Source organism: Tyto alba, unplaced genomic scaffold, assembly GCF_018691265.1.
Source record: "Tyto alba isolate M040663 unplaced genomic scaffold, T.alba_DEE_v4.0 Super-Scaffold_46, whole genome shotgun sequence".
Taxonomy (NCBI): Eukaryota; Metazoa; Chordata; class Aves; order Strigiformes; family Tytonidae; genus Tyto; species Tyto alba.
The window spans coordinates 1,441,007-1,466,690 of NW_024881322.1; the positions used below are offsets into that span (position 1 = coordinate 1,441,007).

General features: G+C 39.3%; 1 protein-coding gene across 4 annotated transcripts in view; it reads right to left on the reverse strand.

Moving 5' to 3' along the window:
• The window catches only part of SLC4A7 (solute carrier family 4 member 7), a 100,072-nt gene that overhangs the window by 17,317 nt on the left and 57,071 nt on the right, over positions 1-25,684 (reverse strand). For all 4 annotated transcript variants that reach the window (XM_042806333.1, XM_042806335.1, XM_042806334.1 and 1 more), the window contains 10 exons: positions 24,884-25,072; positions 16,125-16,240; positions 14,511-14,668; positions 12,413-12,500; positions 10,682-10,828; positions 9,300-9,403; positions 7,564-7,738; positions 5,068-5,201; positions 4,272-4,517; positions 844-949 (listed from right to left, as the gene is read on the reverse strand). In XM_042806333.1, coding sequence (XP_042662267.1) covers positions 844-949; positions 4,272-4,517; positions 5,068-5,201; positions 7,564-7,738; positions 9,300-9,403; positions 10,682-10,828; positions 12,413-12,500; positions 14,511-14,668; positions 16,125-16,240; positions 24,884-25,072 — 1,463 coding nt within the window. The remainder of the gene's footprint in view (positions 1-843; positions 950-4,271; positions 4,518-5,067; positions 5,202-7,563; positions 7,739-9,299; positions 9,404-10,681; positions 10,829-12,412; positions 12,501-14,510; positions 14,669-16,124; positions 16,241-24,883; positions 25,073-25,684) is intronic.

Here is a 25,684-nt window from a genome sequence, read left to right on the forward strand (position 1 = left end):
GTGGAAACCAGATGCCAGGGTATGCAAAGTGACTGCAGATAGCTGCATTTAGGCAACTGAATCCCACCGAAGGAACTACTCATCAGCAAATACATTTCTTCCGAAAAGCCTTTGGTATCACTTCCACGCGTTAACTTTACTCCTCTCCACCTAACCCACAAAATTCGGTTTGGTTACAAAATACCCAGCCCACAATGTAATACTTTCAAGCCTATTCCTTCAAATAGCTCTTCCCCTTTCCCTTTAACCCTTAATTTTCAAAATATTTTATTCCAATCAATATTTAGGTAGTTTCTTTGAATCTGTTATAGCTTTATATCAGTGTCTAAATCTAATGAAATGTGTTTGCTACCACATTTTAACTGCAGATTCCATCTTCACATCATCTTAAAAATATTTGTTGATCCTTTCCAGGAAACTGAAGGAAGCAATCTCCTAGTTATTCACCTCATCGTATTCATCTGCACTTCAGAAAGGAGGCTGTTCTGACTACCAGGATTAAAGTGGCTACCTCAAGCAGACATTTATGATAGTAGCATTTCTTGCCATGGACTTGCCCATCCAAACCACTACAAGGACTGTTTAAAGCATTATGAGAAGAATAAAAGAGTTCAAAAATACAGTTTTAAAGAAAACAGTCCAGGTTCAAATCAAGAAAGAAACCAGATGTAAATATTGATCAAGACTGGTACTGGGTGGGCATTTATTTTTTATACATACACACATGCACGCACACAAACTCACATATATCTATCTATCTATCTATCTATCTATCTATCTATCTATCTATCTATCTATCTATCTATCTATCTCTCTATATAGATATCTGTCTCAAATACTCACAGAAACTGTAAGGTTACTCCATGCTATATTTTCCACAGACTTATTCATACTCCTCCACACCTGCAAAGTTTCATTGCTGGGTTTCTCAGGCTCAGAACATACACATCTGAAGAAAAAAAGAGAAAAAAAAAAATTTACATGCTTTTAAGCCGTGTGTGCCAAAATGCAGCAGTTTTCAGTAGTTTCAAAAATCCTGAAGAGTGTAAATCAGAGTTTATCCCAACCTGCTAGGAAAGGAGCTGAGTACAAGGCTCCTTACATGACACAAAATAGGAGTATTGGTGGGCAGGGAGGGGGGGTGGAAAAGAAGAATCAGAGGCAACCGCTCAGGAGGTTTAAGAGGTTGGACAAAAACCCCCACTATGTATTTCAAAGAATTAGAAGTAGGCAAGAAGTTGTCTTAAAAAACAGACAGATCAGTCAAATAGTTAACTGGAGTAATGCCTGAAAATAAAACGAAATAGATAGTATTTGTGGACTTCTACCTATTGTGGATAAAAGATGAAGATAAAAATCCAAATGACACCACTTTTCAACAACCCTAGACTAATATATACTGTGTTATTTCTAAAAATTTCTACACAATTTGACTAACTTGGCACAAATAGTTGTCTATGACTGTGTACAAGTTAAGGTTTTTAGATTTATATACAGCATAACAGCCCACAGTGAGTCCAACTTCAGTTAGTCCTACTGTACACCAACGTAAGAGAAAACAGAGAGACTGAAACCATTTAACTTGGAACACTGACGCAGATGACTCAATTTCAGCAACTCCTTTTCAAACCAGACACGTCATTATCCTCTAGATGTTCCCGAGTCTTTTCTAAAATTGTTGTAGTCAGCCATTTATCTTGCATTTGGCATGCCTTCTCATCTACACATGAACAAAACTAGTCACCCTGAAGACACCATTTCTGAGTATGTAGGGGGCTAACTGAAAATATAAATGCATAAATTGCTCAGACTTAAAATAGCTGCATACGTGCATTTTTAATAATTTTTCGTACAAAAGTAAAAGTGCCCCTCCCTACTGCAGTGGTGTGCAAACCTGGACTGCAGAATCCTTTCTGCCAGACAGGGCGACAGAAGTACACATCAGTAAAAAAAACAAAACAAAACAAAAAATCTCCACAACACACTGAATATTGATTTAATACAATGTTTTCAAATAAATCTCTTCAAGTACACAAAACCGTGAGCTTAACATGTAAACATTATAAAAACATGTGAAAAATACAGCTCCTTTTCCTATGGGATTCATCAAGATAGTGAAAAACAAAGAGTCATGGAAGAGTCATGGAAGAGTCATGGAAGAGTCATGGAAGAGTCATGGAAGAGTCATGGAAGAGTCATGGAAGAGTCATGGAAGAGTCATGGAAGAGTCATGGAAGAGTCATGGAAGAGTCATGGAAGAGTCATGGAAGAGTCATGGAAGAGTCATGGAAGAGTCATGGAAGAGTCATGGAAGAGTCATGGAAGAGTCATGGAAGAGTCATGGAAGGGCAAACTTGCATCCTGATAGTGTGAAGGTAAAGGAAGAAAAAGCTCTAAATGTGCATGGGCAAAAAGAACCTAGATTTCAAAGCACAACATTTAGGGATCTTAAAAAAAATGATTAAAAAAAAATTTATTTTAATAACTGAATCCTAAAGTAACAGCAAAAGAAAATAGTAGAAGACTGGAAAGCAGTAATTACTGATTGCAGTTATCACACAGGAACTTAAAAATCATCAGAAGAGAAAGGAACTGCAACAATAAATACGATGAGAGAAAAAAAAAGCATCTTCAGTTATTGGTTAAGGTGAACAAGCACACTGAAGGAAGACTGACAGACAAATTTCTCAACAAATGCAATGACGATAAAGGATGACACCAAGTAGGTAAGTGGAAATCCAGGAAGAAAAATTAAAACCAGAAAATGCAAGAATATTTGAGACTGTCTTCTGTCTCACTTCTCTAAAGATGCTTGTTCCACACTCTCTTCCCCACTGCGGGTACAGAAGCCGGGGGGGGTAGGTGGGAAAGAGGGGAAAAAAAAAAGCAATTGTGGAAGTCTGGATGTCCTACAGCTCTGTGATAGGAAAAAAATACAGGACAAACCAAAGGTGAAGTCTGGGGCAGGTCCTGAAAGAGCTAAACCAAGCATACATCACGCTTCCCTCCGTCCACCCTCGGGGCTTGCCCACGCTAGCAGAACACAGCCAGGTGGCAAGGGGCAGCAGACCCACAGCCCAGCTTCTGCCAGATTAGGGAATTTAACCCGGGGGACCCAGGCGGGAGCAGCCTGTTCCTGGGGGACTGCCTGCACCCCGCGGAAGGGGCCGACGCTGCACCGGGGGGAGCGCGAGGAGGACGGGACAGCAGAGACAACGCGGGAGGAACTGTCTGCCGGCCTCCTTCCCCACCCCCTGCGCCGCTCAGCACGAGTACACAGAGAAACTGGGACTGAAGTTGAGCCCAGGAAGAAGGGAGGGGTGGGGGGAAAGTGTTTTTAAGATTTAGGTTTTATTTTCTCCTTCCCTTGCTCTGATTTGATTGGTAAGAAATGGAATTAAGTTCCCTAAGCCAAGTCTGTTTTGTATGTAACAGCAATTGCTGAGTGATCTCCCTCTTCTTATCTCCACCCATGAGACTTTCATCCTATTTTTCCCCCCCCCCCGTCCAGCTGAGGAGAGGGGGTGATCGAGGAGTTTGGTGGGCACCTGGCATCCAGTCAAGGTCAACACACTACAGGTAGATAATACACAACTGCCACCGAAATAAATCACATGTAAAAATGATACATCTAGATAGCTTGCTTATTGCATTACTTAAATGAAATAAAATTATTTTTGTACTGAGAGTTTGACTGCTCGTTACTATAACGAATAGAACTAATAATTCTACTTAGTCGGGAAAGAAAAAAAATATGGCTGTAATGTATTTTCTATTATTCTCCTCTCTCTCAGAAAATAATTGTTTAAAATTCAAGCCTTCTCCCATAATGACAGTCGAAAGCAACACTGTTTAAAGATGCTAACTGCATGTTCTTAACATTTGAAAGTTGCAGAAGCTCTCCATGCCTCGGCTACCTGGCAATACTCCTCACCCAGGTGGGGTAAACTGTTCTTTCTTTCTAGAAACGGCAGGCATAACTCCTGTTCTGCCCTTTCATCTCCAGGCTAACCTTTTCTAAAGCTGCAATTAAAGCAGGCATTGTCACAGCCCCTCATCCCTTCCAACCACCCATAGCTAACACAGAAAATTCAATTCCACAGCAGCCTGAATAGAATTTTTTTGAGGTTTCTCATGCCCGTACCACCCCCAGCATTCCTCTTACCCTCCCGTGGAGAAACACACACTGCAGTTTTGTAAAAACGATATGTCTCTGTACTGTAAACATTTTCTGTACGTATTTTACCAACAGATAGAAACGTGGTACTTACGAATACAAAGTCAGTTTATCCAGATCATTGTGCATATTGAAGGCATACACTTCTCCCAAATGAAAAAGCTTTTCCAATGCCTCATAAATAAATATGATGCATATAAGCGCTGCAAAAGCTTCCTCAGTAAATCGAGTGATGTAACACACAAGGCTGCTGGCATCTGTGGCTACAAGCACTATGCATAAAAATGCAGTCCACAGACCAATGCTAGTTCGCAGGGAGAGGTAGGAAAGATTATAATCCCTGTATGAAGAAAGAAACAAAAGTATTAACTGAGCCAAAAGTCACCTGTGCAATATTCTATTTGAAAACAAATGCTGAGGCCAAGCTCTATAGCCATTCACCACTTGTCTCAACTCTGATGTTAATTCTGAAGGAAGCTGGAACTTCTGTCTCCTCTTCCACCAAAAGCAAAGCAACACTGCAAGGTGTTTCTAGGATTGAGGGTGCAACCACTTAGTTTGGGAAGCACCACGGGGATGATCTTCCCAGCACTACCTAGATGCTTTCTCCTCGAGGGAAGATCAGTCGCTGTTTGCCCCTGCAGAATCAAAGCCAACATCTCCACACAGTCAGAATGTAACTTTTACTGAAGTCCCAGCTGCTTCTTAACACCGAGGCTCCTCATTAAGGCTCACCAGCCCCTCACAGCTCTGACGAACCACGTCCATCTCTCCGTCTTTCTGCTGCATTTACATCTCCACCAACATCCACTTTCAACACACAACTGCTTTCAATTTCAACTATTCTAACAGGCTAGGAAGTGCATCAAGCTAATACAAACATCACTTACCTGCAAAACTTAAATAATATTTTTTCAAATACTAGAACTGGTCCGGTGCTCCCCAAAATAGTAAGAGGTTGCCCAGCAAAGAGAGAATAGGCAATCCCAGTTAATGAGGCTCCAAAGAGAGACTCTATTGCACTCTGTTTGGGGGAAAAGAAACCGCTGTAACTATGTTGTCTTTCAGACGAGGGCTTAGCAACACATCTGCGTAAATACATTTTTAAGATGCATTAACTCAGAAACAAGACAAGATGTAAAAACACTGCAATTAATATTGATGCTTGAGACAAGAATAACTTAACACACTTTTGCAGTAACAATAGCACGGACAAAAGATTTTGAAAACTTCACTTCTGAGAAACATAAAGCCACTCAAAACCATGACAGCAAGTTACTAGTCCTGCTAGCTATGAAGGAAAAATGTACCAACAATTACTACAAATTAAAGAAAAAAAAAGTTACTCAACATGTAGTATACAGAAAGAATTATCTGTCTCTGTAAAGAAAATAAGAAATATATATTGCAACATACCTGTATCAAGACACGATACGGTGTGCCGTATCAAACCTGCATCAGTCTACCAAGCATTACAAAAGAAAAAACTGACAGGCAGAGCTGCAGGGGAAATTACTGAACACTGTCGGCTTATGTATACATGACACCAAAAATAGATGAGCAGTACAGCAGCGTCCCACCTGGTAATGCATTTCTTTTCATTGAAGTAAGATTATCTACTTCAGCTCTTGAGTTAAATGTTTCACTATAACATTTTCTGCTTAAAAAAAAAAAGTTACAATGCACCTCAAAAGAGAGGGACAGGACTTTTTAGATACTAAAATGATACTAAAGTTACTTGAAAGTAGTGAACTACACCATTCGCAACTATGAGAAGTAATGGATTGCAGATTAACAGGCTCCTGGTAGAGATTTTAAGTGTTTGTTATTTTGCAATTATGCAAGCCTAAGAAAACAGTATTTATGCAAACCTAAGCTCCAATTCAGGAAAGCATCTAAAATTGGACAAAATGGTTTGCTAAAACGGGGCTATTAAAAAAAACGAACACACGAGTCCTTTGGTCATTACATGAGAAAAAGAAAAAATATTCCCAGTCTTTCGTTCTATTACCTTTGAACTAGTGGTTTTGGTTAGTCAATGCATTAACCTTGGGGCTCTCAATCAGGGTGGCAGGGACGGGAGAACTGTGGAGGTGATGACCTCTGGCAATGGGTGGGAAGGTTTCAAACACAAACTGTGTACCTTACAATGTCAGCTACTGTGCTTGAACATGGGTGTGCAGTAACTAAATTTTATATTCAATGATGCACACCAAGTATCTGAAGGCAGGAGCAAACCCGCAAACAATTCCAGACAGCTAAAAGAAAGAAGTTGTTGAAGAATCAAGCTTTAAAAGAAGCATATTTTCATAATTATACAAGATGTACATTCAAAAATTACATCAACATTTTGATAACCATTCCTACATTGAGTGGCAAAAACAGCACAGAGAAGATATAATTTATTTCCGTATTTGCTATCAGCTCGAAGTGCTACATCAATGAACAAAAATCTGACTCAACGGCATTACTTAAAACTAAATTTTAATATAGTAGGGGCTTAAAAGCTTGATCTAAGTATTAAGAAGAACTTCATAGCAACATAAGCTTTACCAGAATCTTAACATTTGTAAAGGACATGTCTGAATACATCCTGATTTAAAAACAGAAAATGACAGATTTAAAAACAGAAAATACACTTCAAACTAGTTTACTCACAAGCCAATTGACACAGACACCGAGTTATTAACACTGCCGATGGTAAGTACTCTTGCCCTGCTTCAAAACCCCAAGCGCCACGACATTTTAGTTAAGAAGTTGCTGGTGTCATCCACCGCCCAACCCAACTGCATCCGAATTTTGTAGGCGTACGGTTTAGAGTCAAGTCATTGACAACGAAGAGTATTTTCTGCTCGTAAACCTTAGCCACTTTCTTTTGTTGTTGACAGCACAGCGTTAGCGAAAGCATGTCCACAGCCTGTCCGTTACTGAAACACACCATTGACTGCGACCCGCGCGCTGCAGGCATATTCTCATCCTCGTAGGCCTACTACTCAAGGCCAGCAGACGTTCTTGGCTATCCACCTCGAGCCCCCGACTTCGCCTAAAGCAGGCCTAGCGGGATGGTGCACCTTGACTGCTATTCCGTTATTTTTAAAGTAGCCAAAAAGAAGGTAATGCAAGCCTTTTCTCAATTCAAGAAGCCATTCATCCAATAAGGCAGGATAAACATTTTTTACCTCCACTGTGCATCTTCTCCTGTTCACATGGGTTCCCCAACATTTTCCACAGCAATTACCTTTTGGGGAAGATCTGCTTTGGGGCAGGCTAATCAAGTGCTGTGGGTAAATTCTTCAAATACAAGTATAAAATAAATGAGACAAATGCACACAGTGACTTGCCTCTGAAGGTCTAAAAGCCTGGCCACTACCATTCTTTGTACTCACTATTCTGCCTTGTGTAGCTTCTCCCAGGAGCCCTCCAAAAGTGATTACAGGAGACATACAGGCACAGTATAGGAAAAGAATCGAGGCCAGGCACTGCAGGCTTAATGCATCCTTGAAGTCACTCAAGAAAAAAGGTGCTTTCCTTTGGATGTCAAGTATCAAACCACCAAAAAGCCTAAATAGGTGAGATGAAACTCGTCAAACTGTACACTAAAGGATTCTAGCTAGTTCAAAACTATGGGCTACACATGACTGCCAGTGCCTACTGCCAGCACAAATTAGCTATTTCATAATCCAGATTAAAGCATAACAGTTTAAAACGTAAATGAGAAACTTATCTATTCCAATTCAGCAGTATTCCAAATACAATCAAGCAGGCTATCCACATTTTTAAAAGCTGGCTAGGTATTTTTGTATATGGGCTAGATACTGAAAAAAATATCTTTGCAAATGATTTTGCCTAAATAACGTTTTAAATCAAATCTGTCTTATGGTATTCAAAACAAGGAACAGAAGAAATATGCTAAACCTCAACCAAGACTACTGCATTGATGCATTTCAATATTGCTACTCCAGTGAATAGTTGTAGCTTTCTGATTCAAATTCTCTACACACATATGATTAGGTCCATAAATAAATTTAGGCCTCTAATTTTTAACAGTGTTTTCATCTGGAGTAAAGACATATTCTACAAATGAAAACAGAAAAGCAGACATGTATAAGTTAGTTCAACTGGGTAAGTTATTAGCAAGAAATCAAAAAGCTTTTGACAGTTTCAAAAAATTTTTCAAGATTCCAAAACACTAGGTATAATCTGCACCTACAAAAGTTTGATTATATACTTGAACTATTAAAAAAAATAAAAATTTTCCATTCCCAAGAAAAACAATAGTCTCATCTAAAGGTAATTATTCTGGGGGCAGAAAGAACCTTCTTGGCTCCACATACTGTCTGCAAAAAGGCAAAAGTAAATATAACAAGCCAAAATGGTAAAAGTCTACACAAATGTTATAAAGTCCTTCTTGCAAAGGTGTGCGTAAGATGCATTTCATTTACAAGTTTACAATTTTGTGGATAACAACATTGCACATATTTTCCAGAATTTCTCGGTTGATTTAATCTCTAGTTTCTCCTGTGAGATCGATCCTAAGGTCTAATCTTAACCAGGTATTTCCAATGTTGGGCACTTTTTTGGCAAGTATTTTGGAATTAACAGAGGAGAACAACGCAACTCAACTCAAAGAAATTCCTTCAATTTTATTTTAGATCTAAAAGAAACCTAACCAAAACTGAAACCTAACCAATACCAAAGTATTTTCTGCCACTTGATAGTCCTTGTTGTTTCATTTCATACATGTTTAATAAAACAGACTTGCATTAGTGGAAATTTTTAGTACCTAGCCCAATACTGAAAACCGTATATTCCTGCTATAATTATGATAAGTGCATGCTCTTGACAATTAAAGATCAAAACCCAACTCTTAGAAGTCAGTTAAATTAGGCAGCATCTTATATGAAATCCTTCGCAAATGTGTTGAGAAACATTGCCACAGGCTTGAAAATGCTTTAAGCACATTGGCATTTATAGGCAAGAATCCAACACTTGAAAAGGAAAAAGGATGCGCTCTGACATTTATACCATGATTTTTTTATGTTCAAATGTCATCATTAAAAACTGCGAAGACTTATCGCTTTTATTTCTTTATGGTAGCTAGTATTTAGGGAAGTGAACACACCTTCCAGTTCTCTCAAGTTCAGGTCCAGCATGATGGCCTTCTTCTTTGAGAGTCTCTCCTGTAGGAGTAGATCCATTTGGAAATTTAGGAACCTTCCTTTTCTCCTACAGGGGGGGAGGGAGGAGGAAAAAAAAAATAAAAATAAAAATCACACTGATACTGCGTTTGAACTAAAAAGTATAATTCAAAGAAAGTGTGCAGATACTCTATGCCTCCCAAATCTTTTTCACGTTCGCAGCGTATCACCAGTTTTCCACTTGCCAAATTCATTTTTTGTTGAATACAGATGACTAGAGCTGTACAACACTCCCCAAAAGATCTTATTAGTGCCTTGCACAACATTATTAATCTTCCCACTTTCTACAAGAAATATGTGCCCAAGGCATGACAAAACAAAGCCTGCCTTTGAGGCACAGTAGAGGCCCAACCTTGAAGCCAAATCTTTAGATTTTTTTTTTTGTTTCCCCCCCTCAATCATTTCCAGAGTAGGAGCCTCGAGCTTCTGACAGAAGCTGACCTCGCTTCATGACACACGCACTGTTTAGCTGAAGTAAGAAGTGATTCCAGCATAAATAAGAAGTCATTCTCCTACCGAGCACGCTGCTCAGCGGCTCCTCATGGCCTTCTCGGCGGAGCTTGCCCGCCCACAACCCCCCAGCCCTGCGTATTTTGGAAATGAGTGCAGCGGTGGCCTCGGGCTCTTCCTGAACAAACTGCAGCGCTGTCGCTCCTGCCCCTGCACTCCCTCCCCCCAAGCCACCTCTGGATTCGACACCAACCTCAACCTTCCGGGCCCCCCCCTGCTCCTGGCAGCGGGAATTCCCCTCGGCTGTAAAGAGGGAGAGAGGGGGAAGGGGGCAGAGCCCCTCCGAGGCCCCGCTTCCCCCCGGCTCTCATCCTAACCCCGTATCACCGCTGCGCGATATCATCCGTTTTTACCTATTTCATAAACGTTCTGTGAACGTCGTCTGCCAGGCAATATACATTAAAACACTTCAGTGTCACATGCAAATAAGTTTTTATCAGACTTACAGTATTTTCGCTGCTGTTAGATTAGTAACAAAATCTACACTGTGGACTCAGGTACAATTTTGGGCCAATTCTCCTAGATCTCACATGAACTCTTTTCAGCATTACAAAAGGAAATACAGTAAATAGAATTTACTTAAAAGCACAGCACAAAACTCATGCAACTATTTTTTTTTTTTTTTATTTGCTTAAATGGACTATCCACTTTTTCTTCCAAATGGATGTGAGGGCTTTCCTGATTCTTTACTAAAGCTTATACTCAGTACACAATTTACTTGCATTGGGAAACGGCATTTTCCAAGTAAAAATCATGGGAGCTGCCTAGTGGAGGTCTGGGGATTTTTGTCTTTTACCTGGGAAGGAACACTTTTTGGTGGCTCAATTCGTATAGATGGATCCCATTCTCCTGGAGGCAGGACTGTCACTTGGTCTAAAAATTCATCAATTCCTGACAACAAATCATTTCGGTCTTTTGCTTTATAGGCAACATCATGGAAAACCTATAGGAAGAAAGTACTCAACATTTTCAGGTTTGGCTTTTTTTTCTTTTTTTTTTTTTTTTTTTTTGAAAAAGGAACTGATTACAAGGAACACTTCATTATTTAGGCTTTTACTTTACCTACATACTTTTGCATTAAGAACTACCTGTATGCACACCCCTATGGAATATAAAAGAAGGAAGTTACATCCCTAAACTCAAAAGAAATATTGAGTTCATTTCTAAAATGAATTAAAAAGTGGATCTTCAATATTCGGTAAATCAAGTTCATGTACCACTGCCTGAATAATTCTGCCCTACAGTCACTGTGCCACTATTCTGTGCTACATCAGGACAAAAATACTTTAAATAAAAACTTGTGTTATGGTTTGAAGGTTATTAAGAATAGGAACTTTATTTGTATACCTCTAGCTTAATTTCTTCTTTAAAAGACTTCCTAAAACAAACATGAAAGCAATCTTCCTCCTACTCAAAAAAAAAAAAAAAAAAAAAAAACACACAAAAAACCCCCAAAACCCTACACTGTTCTACAGACTACTACAACATAAACTCAGATCTGACAAACAGGTAGTATTTAAACAAAACAACTCCTGCTGAATCCCAAGTTTAATTTCATACAAAGAAAAAAAAAATAATAAAAAAGTGCTAGTTTTGCTAGAAAAAACTCTTTGCAGAAGATGATCCTAAACTGCTTCTGTACGTTCGAAACCTGAACTGTTTGTCTCCAAAGGCCTGGTCATTAAGTGTTCTAATTGTAAATTAGACCTTTGAAGCCTATTTAAGTTTTTTTTCAAGCACTGAATAATTTGAATTTTTCTATTTCAATAATCTACAGTATTCCTAAAAATCAGCCTACCTAAAAAAATTTGAAGTGATAAATAAAGCTTTTAATATTCAGTTCTTACATTAAACAAATACTGTGTTCACAGACTAGTTGCCCAATTGTAAAATGACCGATTTCTGGTTTGCATTTCCAGACTTGAAATTGTTCTACAGAAATATTAGAATTTCTGCTAGATAACCGTAACAATTACCAGCAATTCAGCAGGTGGCGCTCAATGCGAAGTCAGAACTAAAACATGCCGATTTTGTTCAGTTAGATGACAATAGTCTTAGAAAGTCTGGATTCCCCTGTGCTCTTTAAAACTGTCCACCAGGGCTCTAACCATAGGATTCAAATGCCTAGTACAATTCTAATCTTAATTATTTGTCCTAACTTTGATTTAAAAAAAAAAAAAAAAAAGTCACATGCATTCTTAAACTTCATCTTGTCCTTTTCAGCAGGGATTCATATCAGAGGCTGTTCTATTTAGTAGTTTAATACAAAAATTACATCTATAACCAAAGCTAAAATATTTTTTCAGAAATACATTCAGAATTTTCTTCAAGACAGACAAGGGGAAAAGTTCCTTTACTATTATCTAGTTCACTAACACAAAAAATATAAGTTTACAGTTCTTCATTTAACCAGTTTGTTTGGGTTTTTTTCTTTAACCTGTCACTCCAATACATTTATTGAAAACAGTCAGTACAATCCATCGCTCTAGACTTCTTCACCTACAAATGTTTAAAACACATCACTCACATCATCTGTCATAAGTGTTGCTATCGATCTTCCAATTTCATGGTACTGTGGAGCTTTTCCTGCTGGTCCCAGCAACAAAAACAAAAACCTGTGGAGAAAGCAATCGAGATGAAAACAGCTAACTCGTGTATATGCTCAGAGGGTTCTTTAATGTTTTAAGGACATTTGGTGGTGAAGTGAAAAGATCCTTCTTCACCATTTCAGATTTTAAAGACTGCTGCAAGACTAGGACTTGTTTCAAAGCTGTTACTTGAAGGAACTCTAATCCTGACCCAAAATTACTCCAAAATCTTCTTTATTAAACCTAATTTTTCAACTTCTTTATCATGCCATAAACGTAGCAGAAATCTACAGGTTAGAGCCAAACGAGTATTTCCTCTGGATTATAAACCTTTCTGACATTCCCACTGGCAAAGACCCCTTAGTGAGGGCCTTAGGAGCTTGATGATCTGTTCTAGCTTCTCTGATGATCAGGGTTAAAGCCCTCTCACGTGCTGAGCCTGGGTGCTTCACACAACGGATGCGGTGGTGCACTTCAAGCAACACACCCGACATACTCATCCGGCCATACCCTCATCCTGTGTCAGTGGAAAGGAAGGGAACCTGAAGCCTGAACATCTAAAAAGGTAAAAGTGACATTTTGGGAAGGGAATCCGATCTGGGGGCGGATCTCAGGATATACTAACAGTCTCCATTTCCAATCACAAGAAGAGATACCACACCTTAAGCAAAAAAAAATCCCAACCAACCACTTGAACGGGACTTGTATCTTATCAATTCAAAAGGAAACAAACCAAACTGCAAACCTCAGTAATTCTCTTCCCAACCTTCTTCCTACACTCCATGAAAATGAAGTTACTAAGTACATTTGAAAAAAGCAGTGCCTTCTTTCACCTCACAGTACAAAAATCTCAATGCCGTTTTTCCTTTGCAAGTTGACTACCCTAACTGAAATCGAAATTCCATCTTCAGAATCAAGTATGCTACTCCAGATCTGCAAGCCTACACCATTCTGAAAAATTTAGGACAGGATAATTTTAGCAAGATTCATACAATAATCTGTATGCAAAAATTTCGGAATTTCCCAAGAAACATTATGAGCACTGCTGTTAACTACCCTCTGAAAATTCTCACATCTGTTTAGAAGAACACTGCTAAGATTATTTTTGCCTTTCATTAGAGTATATAAGCTGAAAGCTACATAGATAAACAAGTGCTTTGGTGATTTTAGAACATTAAAAAAAAAAAGAGCAAAAGCCATAAATATATAAATTTATGCCAAACACCACAAAACAGCCCAATATATCAATGCCCATAGCAAATGAAGTGTCCTCCATGATGCCTGATTACATGACCTGCTATCTGCATCATGAGTCCTGCATTTTGACATTTTGATCATCTGTGGTCAATACATCGGCAGGATACTGGCAAGATTTTGGGGGTGGGCGCACCAGGCTGGATGGCACATCGCAGACTGAAAACCCACTCATGCTGTCGTGGGTTTGAGCTCAGAGGGCAGCTGAGCACCACGCAGCCGCTCACACACCCCTTCTCTCCCAGCGATGAGAAGGGACAAATGTATTAGCTGCTGAGTGGTTACTCCAGCATCAATCACGTAGATTTGGGCACACAAGAAAAAAAAAAAAAAAAAAAGTGAAGTTTTTCCACCACCTGGGCTATTCATATACAGAGTATTTGTATGCAAAAAGAAGAGCTTTGTATGGGACCAACTTTCAGACTTAGTGGACTCTTCCCCACTGCCACACTGTGTCGTGCTGAAGGAAACTATAACAGTCTTCATGCCCATCTTTAAAATGGCAAGACAAGCTTGGAAGACTCATTGTTTTTGCTTCAGGTCAGCTATCAGTTTCAACTTCGGCCCTGGCATCACTATATATATATATATTTAAAGCAGTCAGAATTTTATGGTGTATCTCATTCCTTCAATTTTTGCAGCAAGTGACTGGAATCATGTTAAACAAAAGGTCTACTCTTCTTGCTCTTAATAGAGTGTGCATAAAAACTTATAGCCATTTGAGATCTTTATTATTATATTCTTACTGTATAAGTAAAGTCAGACTTTCCAGGCATTATTTACCGTGTAGGAACCGGAACCTCTGTGAGACCCGAGAGAAGCACAGCAGGGGAGAGCCTCACAAAAGCAATAATAGGTCTTTCTAAAAAATCTACTTCTCCCACTAACACATTTGATGCTTCTGCTCCTGAAGGAATTTTCCTCATGAAGTTCATATCAACCTATTTATACAAAGATGAAACAAGTGTTTATTCCTTTACATTTGTTAGCAGAAACTGTATAACACAATTTTATCAGCATTTACTAGACATTTATGCTACAAAGAAAAATAAAAAAGCAAATTAAGTATCTCACAGTGCAGAAGACAAACACATGTAGAAAAATGTCAGTCAGCCAGCCAACTAATAATAAACTATTTTCTAAAAGTTAGAGTTAGTACCACCCACTATACTCTACAAGACTCCAAACTGCATAATCTTTCTAGTGTTACTTACGACAAACATTCCATGATAAGACATAACTTAACAAAGTCTGTGCACAATTAAGTAAGGAGAGTTCATGTAGTTACACATGGTTTCTAGAATGCAATTAGTTATTTCACAGCTGAGTATTTCAAATGTGTCACAATTTTGACAAATAATTGGTATGTTTATGTTTTCATCCATAAAGAGCACAAGGGCTAAAAATCTTAACATTCATTTCTGTACGTATTAGGGAAGAGCATTAGAAAACGGTACAGCACATGAACTCTGTGCTCACACCCATATGCACACGCACACAAGCACCAGGTACATTGCTATCTAGAGAACTTACAGGTGGCCTCTTGAGTCCCGCACCAAGTGTGCCACAACTACAGTGCCAGGAGGCTGACTCCTGCCCAACAGGAGACAAGGCAGGTGTACAGAAGGACAGGCCAAGCAAAAACATGCAAGCTGTGACAGAGGAGCAGGCTATATGGCACCTGCCATCATTAGATGAGAACTACAGTGCGAGTTAGCTTCCCTTAAAAATGACCATTGAGCTTGGCAAAGCACTCTTCTTACAGTGCTTCACAGTACAGATGACACTACAGACTGAGTTTTATAGTAAAAGCCATAACGGAACTTGCCCAGCAAATTTAAATTATGAAAGAAATACAAGGGATTTAGAGTTTTACACCAGATTTCCTTCAGAAAGTGATGCTATATGCTCCTAATGATTAAGATATACCGTAACTTTTGTACAGCAAACTCATGAAACATATAAAGCAAATTTCCTTTAAAAGCCCTGTTTACAAAAAAAAAAAAAAAAAAGAATCAGCCCTAGGAAAAAAAAAAGTTACACCACCATCTACAAAACTGTTTTCATAAGAGTCTTTATAGCAGATCTGCAAATACTTCCCTCTACATGAGAAAGAACATCAGCTGCGCACATCAAGTTACCAAAATACTGAAAAGATCAAACAAAAAAGAAGTTCGGTCCCACTGGGAAGATTCAGAAAACATTTGGCACATTTAACCTACGTCACATTCTGACACTCGTCTGTACAAGTTAGGGCTCAGTACGTATGTCCTGTGGACACTCACACACGTGTACCCATGCGTGCCTTAGCTGTAACTAGGAGGGAAGTTACAACCACCACACTTTTTGCTACATCGTTATGTTGTGCCAAACATTAAGGTATTTAATGTTATTTACCTTACTAAAGTCAACGGTGCTGTTTTCTCTGCTTCCTCCTGTCCCAGTACCTTTAACATCTCCACTTTTCCCAGTGTCTAAATTTCCAGGTGCTGACTGTGGAGATGCCAATAGCCCTAAATTAAAACAAATGAGGTAAGTTCAAAATGGTGTATGAATTGAACTGAATATGCGACACTACCAAAACACAACGTGGCAGCTTGCTCAAAGCAAATGTGCAAGTTATTCAGTAAGAGTGCCCTACATTAGTATCATAAACGCAACGGTAACAAGTCACTGTGCTGTCAAAATGATGACATAAATTAAAAAAATTAAAATGAAGGATTGCCCAAATGATGGCCATTTGCAGAACAGTCACCAGAAAACAAGAGCTACTGCAGTTGTAGGAAAAAAAAAATAAACAACCAACCATTGACACTTTATTTGTAACTGCTCTACTAGTTAGTAGATAGCATCTCCACTATGTTTAGAAGTCCTCAAACACCCAAAGCAAACACCTCTGCTACCTGGTCTGCCAGGTAGCAGCTATTTCAATTGTAAAAAGCCTCGGCAAGCCTCAGGCCACGACTAGAAGGAATGACACCCTGGTAGTTAACTAACCTGTACCAGTAAACAGCGTACTACATGAAAGATAGACAGCTTGCAAACCATCATTTCGAGCAGCAGACCAAAGCTCCAGCTGCTGATCTGAACAGGCATTACTACACGGAAGGGCATCTCTGGCGTCCACGCCACGGAGGCTCGTACAGTGAAGTTACTCAAGTGAAACACAGATTCCCCCTAACACCCTCCCCACGCCAGAGGCACTGTATGTAGCTTGCTCCGACAGCAACACTGAACTGCAGGTTCAGGGAAAAGAGCAAAAGGCGAGTAACCCGGGTGTTCATGCACACCGAATGCCGTCTCGCGCCACGGGTATCCCGTCCCAGCTAGGATTTAAAACCCGGTCTAGGCAAGCAGAACCGAGCCCAAATCCCCTGGTGTGGATTGCAGAGCTTTTGCTTGTTCCGTTTAACATGCACTAGAAGTACATTCGGCCTTGCTTGGCTCCACTAGGCCCTTCAGATGTGGTGATAAAACATGCTTTAACACGCTTTCAAACCCACAGCCAGACAAAGACTGAAGTCTAAACATGGCATTACATAGAGAAAGTTCCCGTTGAGGTCGAGTGCCACTCTAATCACGATAAAACCGAAGCCCTCACTGGCTACCTTTTGGCTACTGTCCTATGATAGCTACTTGCATCCCTCCCTGTTTATCATTTAGCCGCTTGACATTTTTTAGCATTTCAAATGACAACTGAATTCACTTCGTTTGATCCCCAAATTTACTTCCAAAAAAACCATTTCAAAGAGCCATCATATCAATAGAAAACATGCCGGTCCAAGCCTTTACCATTAATTTTCATTCTTGCAGTTCACAGGGATATAACTGGTATGGGTAGTTTTTCCTGAGGCAAAACCCAATTTAAGTTAATAAGCTGTAATTTCCTTTGTGAATCTTAACATGCATGGGTAATTAGCTAACACGATAAATACTATGTTCGGTTAGCTAGACCAAAAAAAAAAAAAACAAAACCACATTCTACCCTTCTGCTCCAAGATGTATCAGTTATTCAAGTTATTCGTAAGAATAACCAACAGCAACCAACCGCCTGTGAAATCAGCATAAGAGTAGATGTGTTTGTAGGACTAGAAACAGAACAGAAATATTAAACAGCTGCTGCAGAAGAGGAGCATAATACAGAAGTTTATACATTCTGCACTTTTGGCAAATGCCCTGTGAGCAAGAGGAAGCAGAGACCAGGAAAAAAAAAAAAAAAGTGGAGAGACAATCAAGGAGGAGGATTAAGAACAAGGATTCTACATATTAGCCCAAACTAATTTTATTATTTCAGTACTGGAGCGACACTGATTCTTCTGCAAGGTTTGCCTTCAGAATTTATCCGACCAGTCGCAGTTGAGGTTCACAGGTTTTGGCACCGATCCCGGGGACACTCATCGGCTCCTAACCGCCACGCACACCGCTACCCTTCCTGCCGGCCGGGCAGCCGGGCGCACGGGAGCCGGCAGGGCTTCCGCCACCCGCGGGCGTCTCCACGCGACACCGCGCGTCATCACGCCCCTCGGTCGATCCCGTATTTGCAGGGAAATTCAGAACAAGGAATTTGCATCTCGAATAGTGAAAAAGCTTCTACTCAAAATCTCACGGTAATAAAAGAACTCACTCATTTCTCTCCTCCGGTTGAGCAGATACAAGATGCTACTGCTACAAGGAAGACTACCCAGCAGCTTTTCCAGACTGTGAGACAGAGAAATTCATCTGGTCTTACCGAGCTGATCATTAAAAACAGGCAGTACTGCTGAATTTGTTGGTTAGAGAGGTATGCCACCTGCCTCCTTTGAAAGGCAACAGCATATTGAGTCTTGATTAAATCTGGATTGAAGCCCTGTAAAAGCACTTAATTAAAGCACTTGTAACTGCACCTGCACTAAAGAGCATGGGCATTTTCTAGCCAACTACATTTGGTTTAACATTGTGATCAAAAAAGCCTACCGGGCATTATTTACTGGAAAAAGAAAGCAAGAAGAAAACAAGAAGAATACAGACATTTGCCTCACATCTCTGCTTCAGTAAGAAAAGAAAAATAAAATGTTGGAGAAATAACACGAGTTCAACACCTAAGCATGACTATTTCAATATAATTATGCTTATATAGGCAAAATTTATGAAATACAAAACTTTCAAATACAAAGCCACACCATATTTGTATTGAGGAGATTAAAATCAATTTTTAAAAATAAATTCCAACGCATCTTTAATGTGAAAAAGAATATTAAAATTACTCCTAGAAGGTAAATATGTACATCTTCCCGAGTTCCTACTTTCAGTAAGAAATTATTGTAAGAGCAAAGCTATTCTAAATATTATTTTACTCAGTTTTAAAACACATTTCTCAGTGAACCAAAAGACCTCTTAAAACAGGCTGCTTTGCTGTTGTTCACAGGCATTAAGAAAGCTGAATGAAACTGGTGAATTAACAGTGTTGATCTTTAGCTGTGACACTGCTCTCTTCCTAGCACTACCTATGGCATTCACTATTCAACAGTTTCAAAGACAGGAAGACAAAAGCTGTTCTTCAACTGATGACAAAAGTAAATAAAAAGGTTGTTAAAGAACCCTTTGCCTGGTTGACTTCCTCTGAACTGGTGACTCGCTGATAAAAAGTAAATGGTAGACTGAAAGTGTGTCCCTCTTCCCGCCTTTTACAGTAATTCAGTAACCTTCCAGCTATTTATAAAGACTAAAAAACAAATCTGAATAGCACCAGGCCAAGGACAGATGAATGCTGAACAGAAGCAAGTCACCTGTTGGAAAATTGCCACAGCTCCTAAGGCTCACAGGAGATGAACTCGACTCAAGCCATACCGGTGTGGAAACGGTATTCAGGATGCAATATTCTGAATTACTAGAGAGGTAATACAGACCAGAATGTATAGTGGAATGCACAAAGAAGATTTTTTTTTTTTTTTTTTTTTTTTTTTAAAAAAAAATACAAGTAGGAGGACTTCCCCTTCAGGGTTCCCTTTTAAGTCTGTCTACCAAAACAGATATTAGTCCAGTTGCAGCCCTGAGGTCATAGTCTGAGAATGCCTTCAAAGGCATCTCAAAGAAAAATGTGTCCTTCTGTGGTCAGATGATTCCTTGAATTAAAAAACGGGGTAAAAACCCACAAAACAAAAATGTCTTCCATCTTGCTGGTGTTCATCTTTCTCTGGAAACACTTTTATTTATGGATTAACTGGGAAATCATCCCTTTCAGATTTTTCCTTTACGAGAAACATCCCCTTGAGGCATAAAAGCAATCGGAACATGACTTGGAGATTCCGGTGGAAAGCTTTATTAGTGATAATAATAGCAACAAGTACTTGATCTTCATTTGTTTGCCTTCTCTTGGTTTCTAAAGACCTTGGGTCTGGCATGTTGTCATTCCTGGCAGATGAGCAGAAAAATGAGAACTGGAAAACCAATTGCAGCTGTTATTTTACTTCTAGTTTTTAATTACCTTTGAACGATCACCCATGAGAGAGAATGATTTTCATGTGAATTCTCTTAATTTCCCATAAGGAAGCCAGGGAAAGGAGTTTTTTGTTTGCTTTTCTGAACTTAAGTAAGGATGGGGTCCTACTTCAGCTCCAGATGACAGCCTACAACATAGTTGGCTCGCTCCTTTTCAGTGACTTTGCTGCAAAATGTGAAAAGGCAGATAACCACAGCCTTTTCTCTGTCAGCATATTTTCTGTTATATGTAACAGTGTGCTCTTACTTATTAAACAAGTGAGGAAGGAAACCACAAGAAGCCTCACTGATTAAAGAGTTGAATGAAATCAACTTCCCCCCTCCTGCAACACACATAGGCATAAAGCAGACAAACCTACAAGCTAGATCTTGGCAAGATAAAGTTCTGGGAAGAAAGGGCAAGGGGGAAAGTAAAAAAAAGAAAAAAAAGAAAGAAAAAAAAAAAAAGAAAAAATAAAAAAGGCAGGAGGAGCCTCAAGGCTAAAAAGAAAGGCGACCCCCCTAAAAACATGATCTAGCTACAAGAATGCTGAAGTCTTTAAACAAGCGTTAATTTTGCAAAAGTAAAGCAAGTATAACAGTAGGTATGCAGAATGCACGAGTTGCGAAATATTTACTAAAAACTATTCAAGAAAGAGAACTTTCCACCCGTTCTTTCAACTTACCTCTACACCTACATACCCTTTTACATGCAAAGAACAATAGCTTTGCAAGACAACAAATTAATGAATTGCTGGGTTCTGACCTACAATTATAAACTCTTAACTACTTTATTCTATTTTGCATATCAAGCAACAAAGCAGTAATCAAGCGTGTGATGTTGAAGCAGAGCACTAACAAAAAGCTACCTGGAAACAACTGCAGGTGAACCGAACCTGGCAGTTCCATCATAAACTACTACTGGTTTTAACGGGCCCTGGCTTTTAAAAGCACAAAAGCAAAAATAAAACTGCTTTAAGACTTCATGATACAGCTAAACTACGAACATCACGGGTGATTGCACCCTTCCTAATTCTCTTTATAGTCATCTCTAACACTTCACCACGTCTTTGGCTGCAGCTATTTCAGGATATCAAACACTGGGTTTAGAATATTAACTCGACCACTGACAAAACCAAACCAAACCAAAACCTGACATGGAACGTAGGTGAGTGAAAGGAAAAGGCCACCATTTTTGACATCTTGCTTACATATTGTATTTTAAAACCATATTCCTTTTTAATTACACAAATGAAGGTTAATTAAAGAATTTTTTTGCTGGCTTTAGTTAAAAGCTAAAAAGTTAAACACGCCAAGTAAGAGAACAGTCACAACTGAGAAGAAATAAAACAAAACATGCAGGCAAAGGTAACAGTTATCATAATCCTTTGTGCCCAAGTTACGTGCCAAAAACATCACAATGCAAGTGATCCAGATGCAGAGTGCATCACACATGGACAGCTTAAGTTTCAATAGTTGCCTGGTGTTTTGTCAATATTTTCCTCTGTCTTCTTTTCCTGGCTTTCCTGCACTTCTAAGTCCTCCTCAGGTGGGTGGATTATTACTGAAGGAATATCGTCACTGGCAGGTGACACCAGCAATTCCGTGCCCTGAGGCGGGCTTGGCCGGGCACTGGTGCTGCAGGTGGGACTGGAGGGCGGTGTGCTTTGAGGGGTAGTTACGGGGGTGGTACACCTTGAGGTTGCCGGGGTTCCAGCTCTTGAAGAAGGAAGAAGGTAATTGAGAAGAACTGACAAACGGTTTTCTCCTCTCAGGGAAATATTTGAGGCAGAGAGACCTGTTCGTAAAGAATGGCGGGAGGCTGAAAGGCCTTCCCCTGAGATAAAACAAATGAAACACCATGAGGCTTATAACAGGGATATACAAAAAAAAAAAAAAAAAAGAAACAAACAAAAAAAAAACCACACCACAACACACACCAATATGCATTAACAATTTATGTAGTAAATTGCAAGCTTTATGGGCTGAAACTGTCATACTCATGCAAGTAAGACAAGAGATAACAGCAAATCTGATTTCAGACATTAGAGAAGTCAGAAATTATTGATGAGTATCAATTAGAACGGCAAAGATATGTGGGAGAAGAGATTACCTTAAAGTCAGTAAGATTTGTTAATACAACTAAAAAAAAAAAAAAAAAATTTGCATTTCTTGAAACTGACTCTTAAATTTTCCTAGAATTTCTTATTCCAAATTGCATTTTTAGTGCCATCCAAAAAATACTTTAAAAAAAATCACTAGCAGCCAAAACATCGTAAGACTTCACAGTTAACTGCATCCATTATATACAAAGAATTTTTAAAATTAAAATATTTCCAAGTGAGCACGATCAAATATACCTAACAGTGTTAAATGCAACTGTCTTCCAAAAAAAAAGTCTTGTTTTAATACGAATTTTCCTAGCCAGCTGTAGTCTCAATATATATTTCTGAAGAGGGCGTGATACACAGCCCCTTCTCCATTTCTTCGTGCTCGGACTTACCAAACATCCCCGTTTACCTAAAACCAAACCGATTTCTCCGAAATCCATTGCTACTTTTCTTGACCTATCCAGTTTCAAACGGCCCACTAACTGCACACACAGACATCATAGTCTCGCCACGCTTCCCGTGGATTTCGATTGGGAATGGATTTTAGTTCTTCCGTAAGCAGGAGGAGATGACGCCTGCCCTCCTGTGAGCACTTCCACTGTGACGGTTAGCAACAGCATCCCCCCCCCTTCACCACAAACACTTCTCCTGGGATGGCAGCCCCTCTGAGTACTGATTACTTCTCCTACAATCCCTGAATCAGAAACGTGCTGCTTTCACATGCCGTGCCATCAAGCAAGGAAACACCAAACTAGACACATTTAGTCCCACATTTATACCTGGCACTGCAGAGACCAATACACTGAGCAACCCCAGCACAATTTGCAAGGAGGCGCCTAGGAAAAGGCCATTTCTATCCCCACCTCTAACAATGGCAGAGTGGATCCTACAGACACTAACTGGATTTAAATTAAGAACGAAAGCCTCAAAGATCAACTATTAAAACTGCAGTGCAGTAAAGACAAGAGCACCAATAAAGCAAACCAGTTATTTTTGTCCCTATTAATCACTACAGTAATAACTAGACTGCTGTCCTTATATCTGTGACAAATCACGAACGTGAGCTGCCCTAACACACAAAGTAAGCCTAAAAAGGATTATGCTCATATGCATGTTTGGTTTACCGGTTTATTAGAGGGCAACCATAGGATTATAAAGAAAAAGTGAATCAGTACACACTGGCAAAGAGTTCATCACGTTATACCGGTTTCTTACTCCAGCATATATCCCATATTCTGTTGTAGGAATAGCATTAAGGGTAAAACGCATTGGAAAGCGGAAGTGACACATGAAAAGCAACTGAGAAGCAAGAGACCTCAAATACAAAATTCTCAGAATTACAACTGGGGCTACAGGTGTTCAAGGATGGGTAAAACCAAGTTTATATGTGAAATTTTCACACTTGCTGAACAAAACAGGGAAGACAATAGTTATACAAGAAATTATGCTCTTACATAAATTAGCTGTGGTTTTATTCTAGGAAAAAAAAAAATCATTCTGAAACTATCAGGGAAATATTTAAGCAGGCATCATATATTCACTAGCTAACAAAAAGTATCAGAAGGCTTGGACATTTGCTTGGACAGTGAGAGCTCCCAACAAGCGCTTAACTACAAGCACTTAGCTAAGTGGAACATGTTCCAAGCAATAAGGCACCTTTCAAGACAGGAAGGGAACTTCAAGGAGTCATCCATGAAATCTGTACTAAGTTTTCACTAGACTAAAAAATTTCAGTTGGAATTATATGTGTCTTAGTTAATGCACGACAAAAGAAAACAGGCGAAAGAGCAGAGATAGAAATAGAGGCCGTAAGAAATACAAGAATACAAGTATGGTGCTCTGAAGTACAGATTGCTATTCTGACTTTGGAACTGGATGTCTAGAGTAAATGTATGGATATTCCAGAGTTTTTCCGGGAATTAGTTCAATAAGAGATGTGGTACAGCCTATAAAAACACTTCAAATACCTTTCTTGGATTTGTTGGGGGGTTGTGTTTTTGTTTTGTTTGTTTGTTTGTTTTTTTCTTTTTCCCCTGTTAGGTCCTTGTCTAAAAAACAAGGTTAAAAAAAACAGCGTCCTAGCTAAAAGTAGTTTCTTCACCATTAGCATAGTGGACATTTTCTAGTCATATTAACATAACACTGGATTAAAACGCAGTTATTGTCAGCATCACTGAACTCAGGACATGACCGCAAAGTAAACCTCCAGTATAAAGACTGAATAAGCAAGTAGGATCCATCTGACAAACACATAAAGCTATGCCACAACGCTGAAATGCCTCAAACGTTACACATTTTATTCAAGCATATCCCCAAAATAAAACCCATTAGGACCAATGTAAGTCTATTTCTATAGTTCAAAACAATAATGCATGCTATCTGCACAGGCAGGAGTAGAATGTTTGAGTAAATTCAAAAATATACAGAAACATCATCCACAGCTACACACAGCACACACTGTTATCATTAGCTCTTTGCTTATCAAGGAGGAAACACTTATCTGCTACCATCAGCTGAATTTTCCTTCATCTCCCAGTGAGAACATTATTTAACAGGTTAGAACAAACTGGATGCTACAACTTATCTCACCATTTCGTTCAAGCAAGTGAGGGTCAGAATGTTTCTTGCCTATATCTGCAAAAGACCGAACCAGGGGAATCCGATTGCTGAATTTTTTCTCATTTTGATGATGGTGCCTTTTTAGAAGAGCCTCTCTCACATTCTCTCTTATGGATTCATCCAGCTGGCCCGAGGCAATCATGTTGTCCAAAACCATATCTACATAATAACAACAACAAAAGAGAAAATAATATATATATATATAGTTATCAAACATCTCCTTCACCACACTCAAGCACTGTAGTTGCACCAAAGAAAAAAAAATAATATTTTTTTTTTTAAAGTATTTTCTTTAGAAAAGTCATCTTCAAGAATCCACAGGAAATTGTCAAAGATGTCACTAAACGAGCAAATGTGAGAATAAGAAAAGCACAAGATGCAGATCCAGAAGACAGCATTTATTCGTAGCATCATTTTAAGAAGTTACTTTATACTTTCTTGACATTTACTTCAACTTTCAGTGGCGACTCCCTTTCAAAAGAAGAGTGTCTATGTAGGCAGCAACCCTCTACTAGAAGTAAACAACTGAAGACAGGAACACAGTGGAGAACAGACAGCCTTGACCTGGGGTTCCCTACTTGGAAAGCATGCAACTATATAAACCTGAAATTACTGCAGACGGCGATGAACTCCCCAACTCCTCTGCCACCTCCCGATGCCCTAAGTTCCTGAGGCTCTCTACCCAACCCCACGCGATTCACCTGCTTCAGAAGAAGAAGTGCAAAAGAAAAGCTAGTTGCATCACCTCAGACTAACTAATCGGCTGTCAAA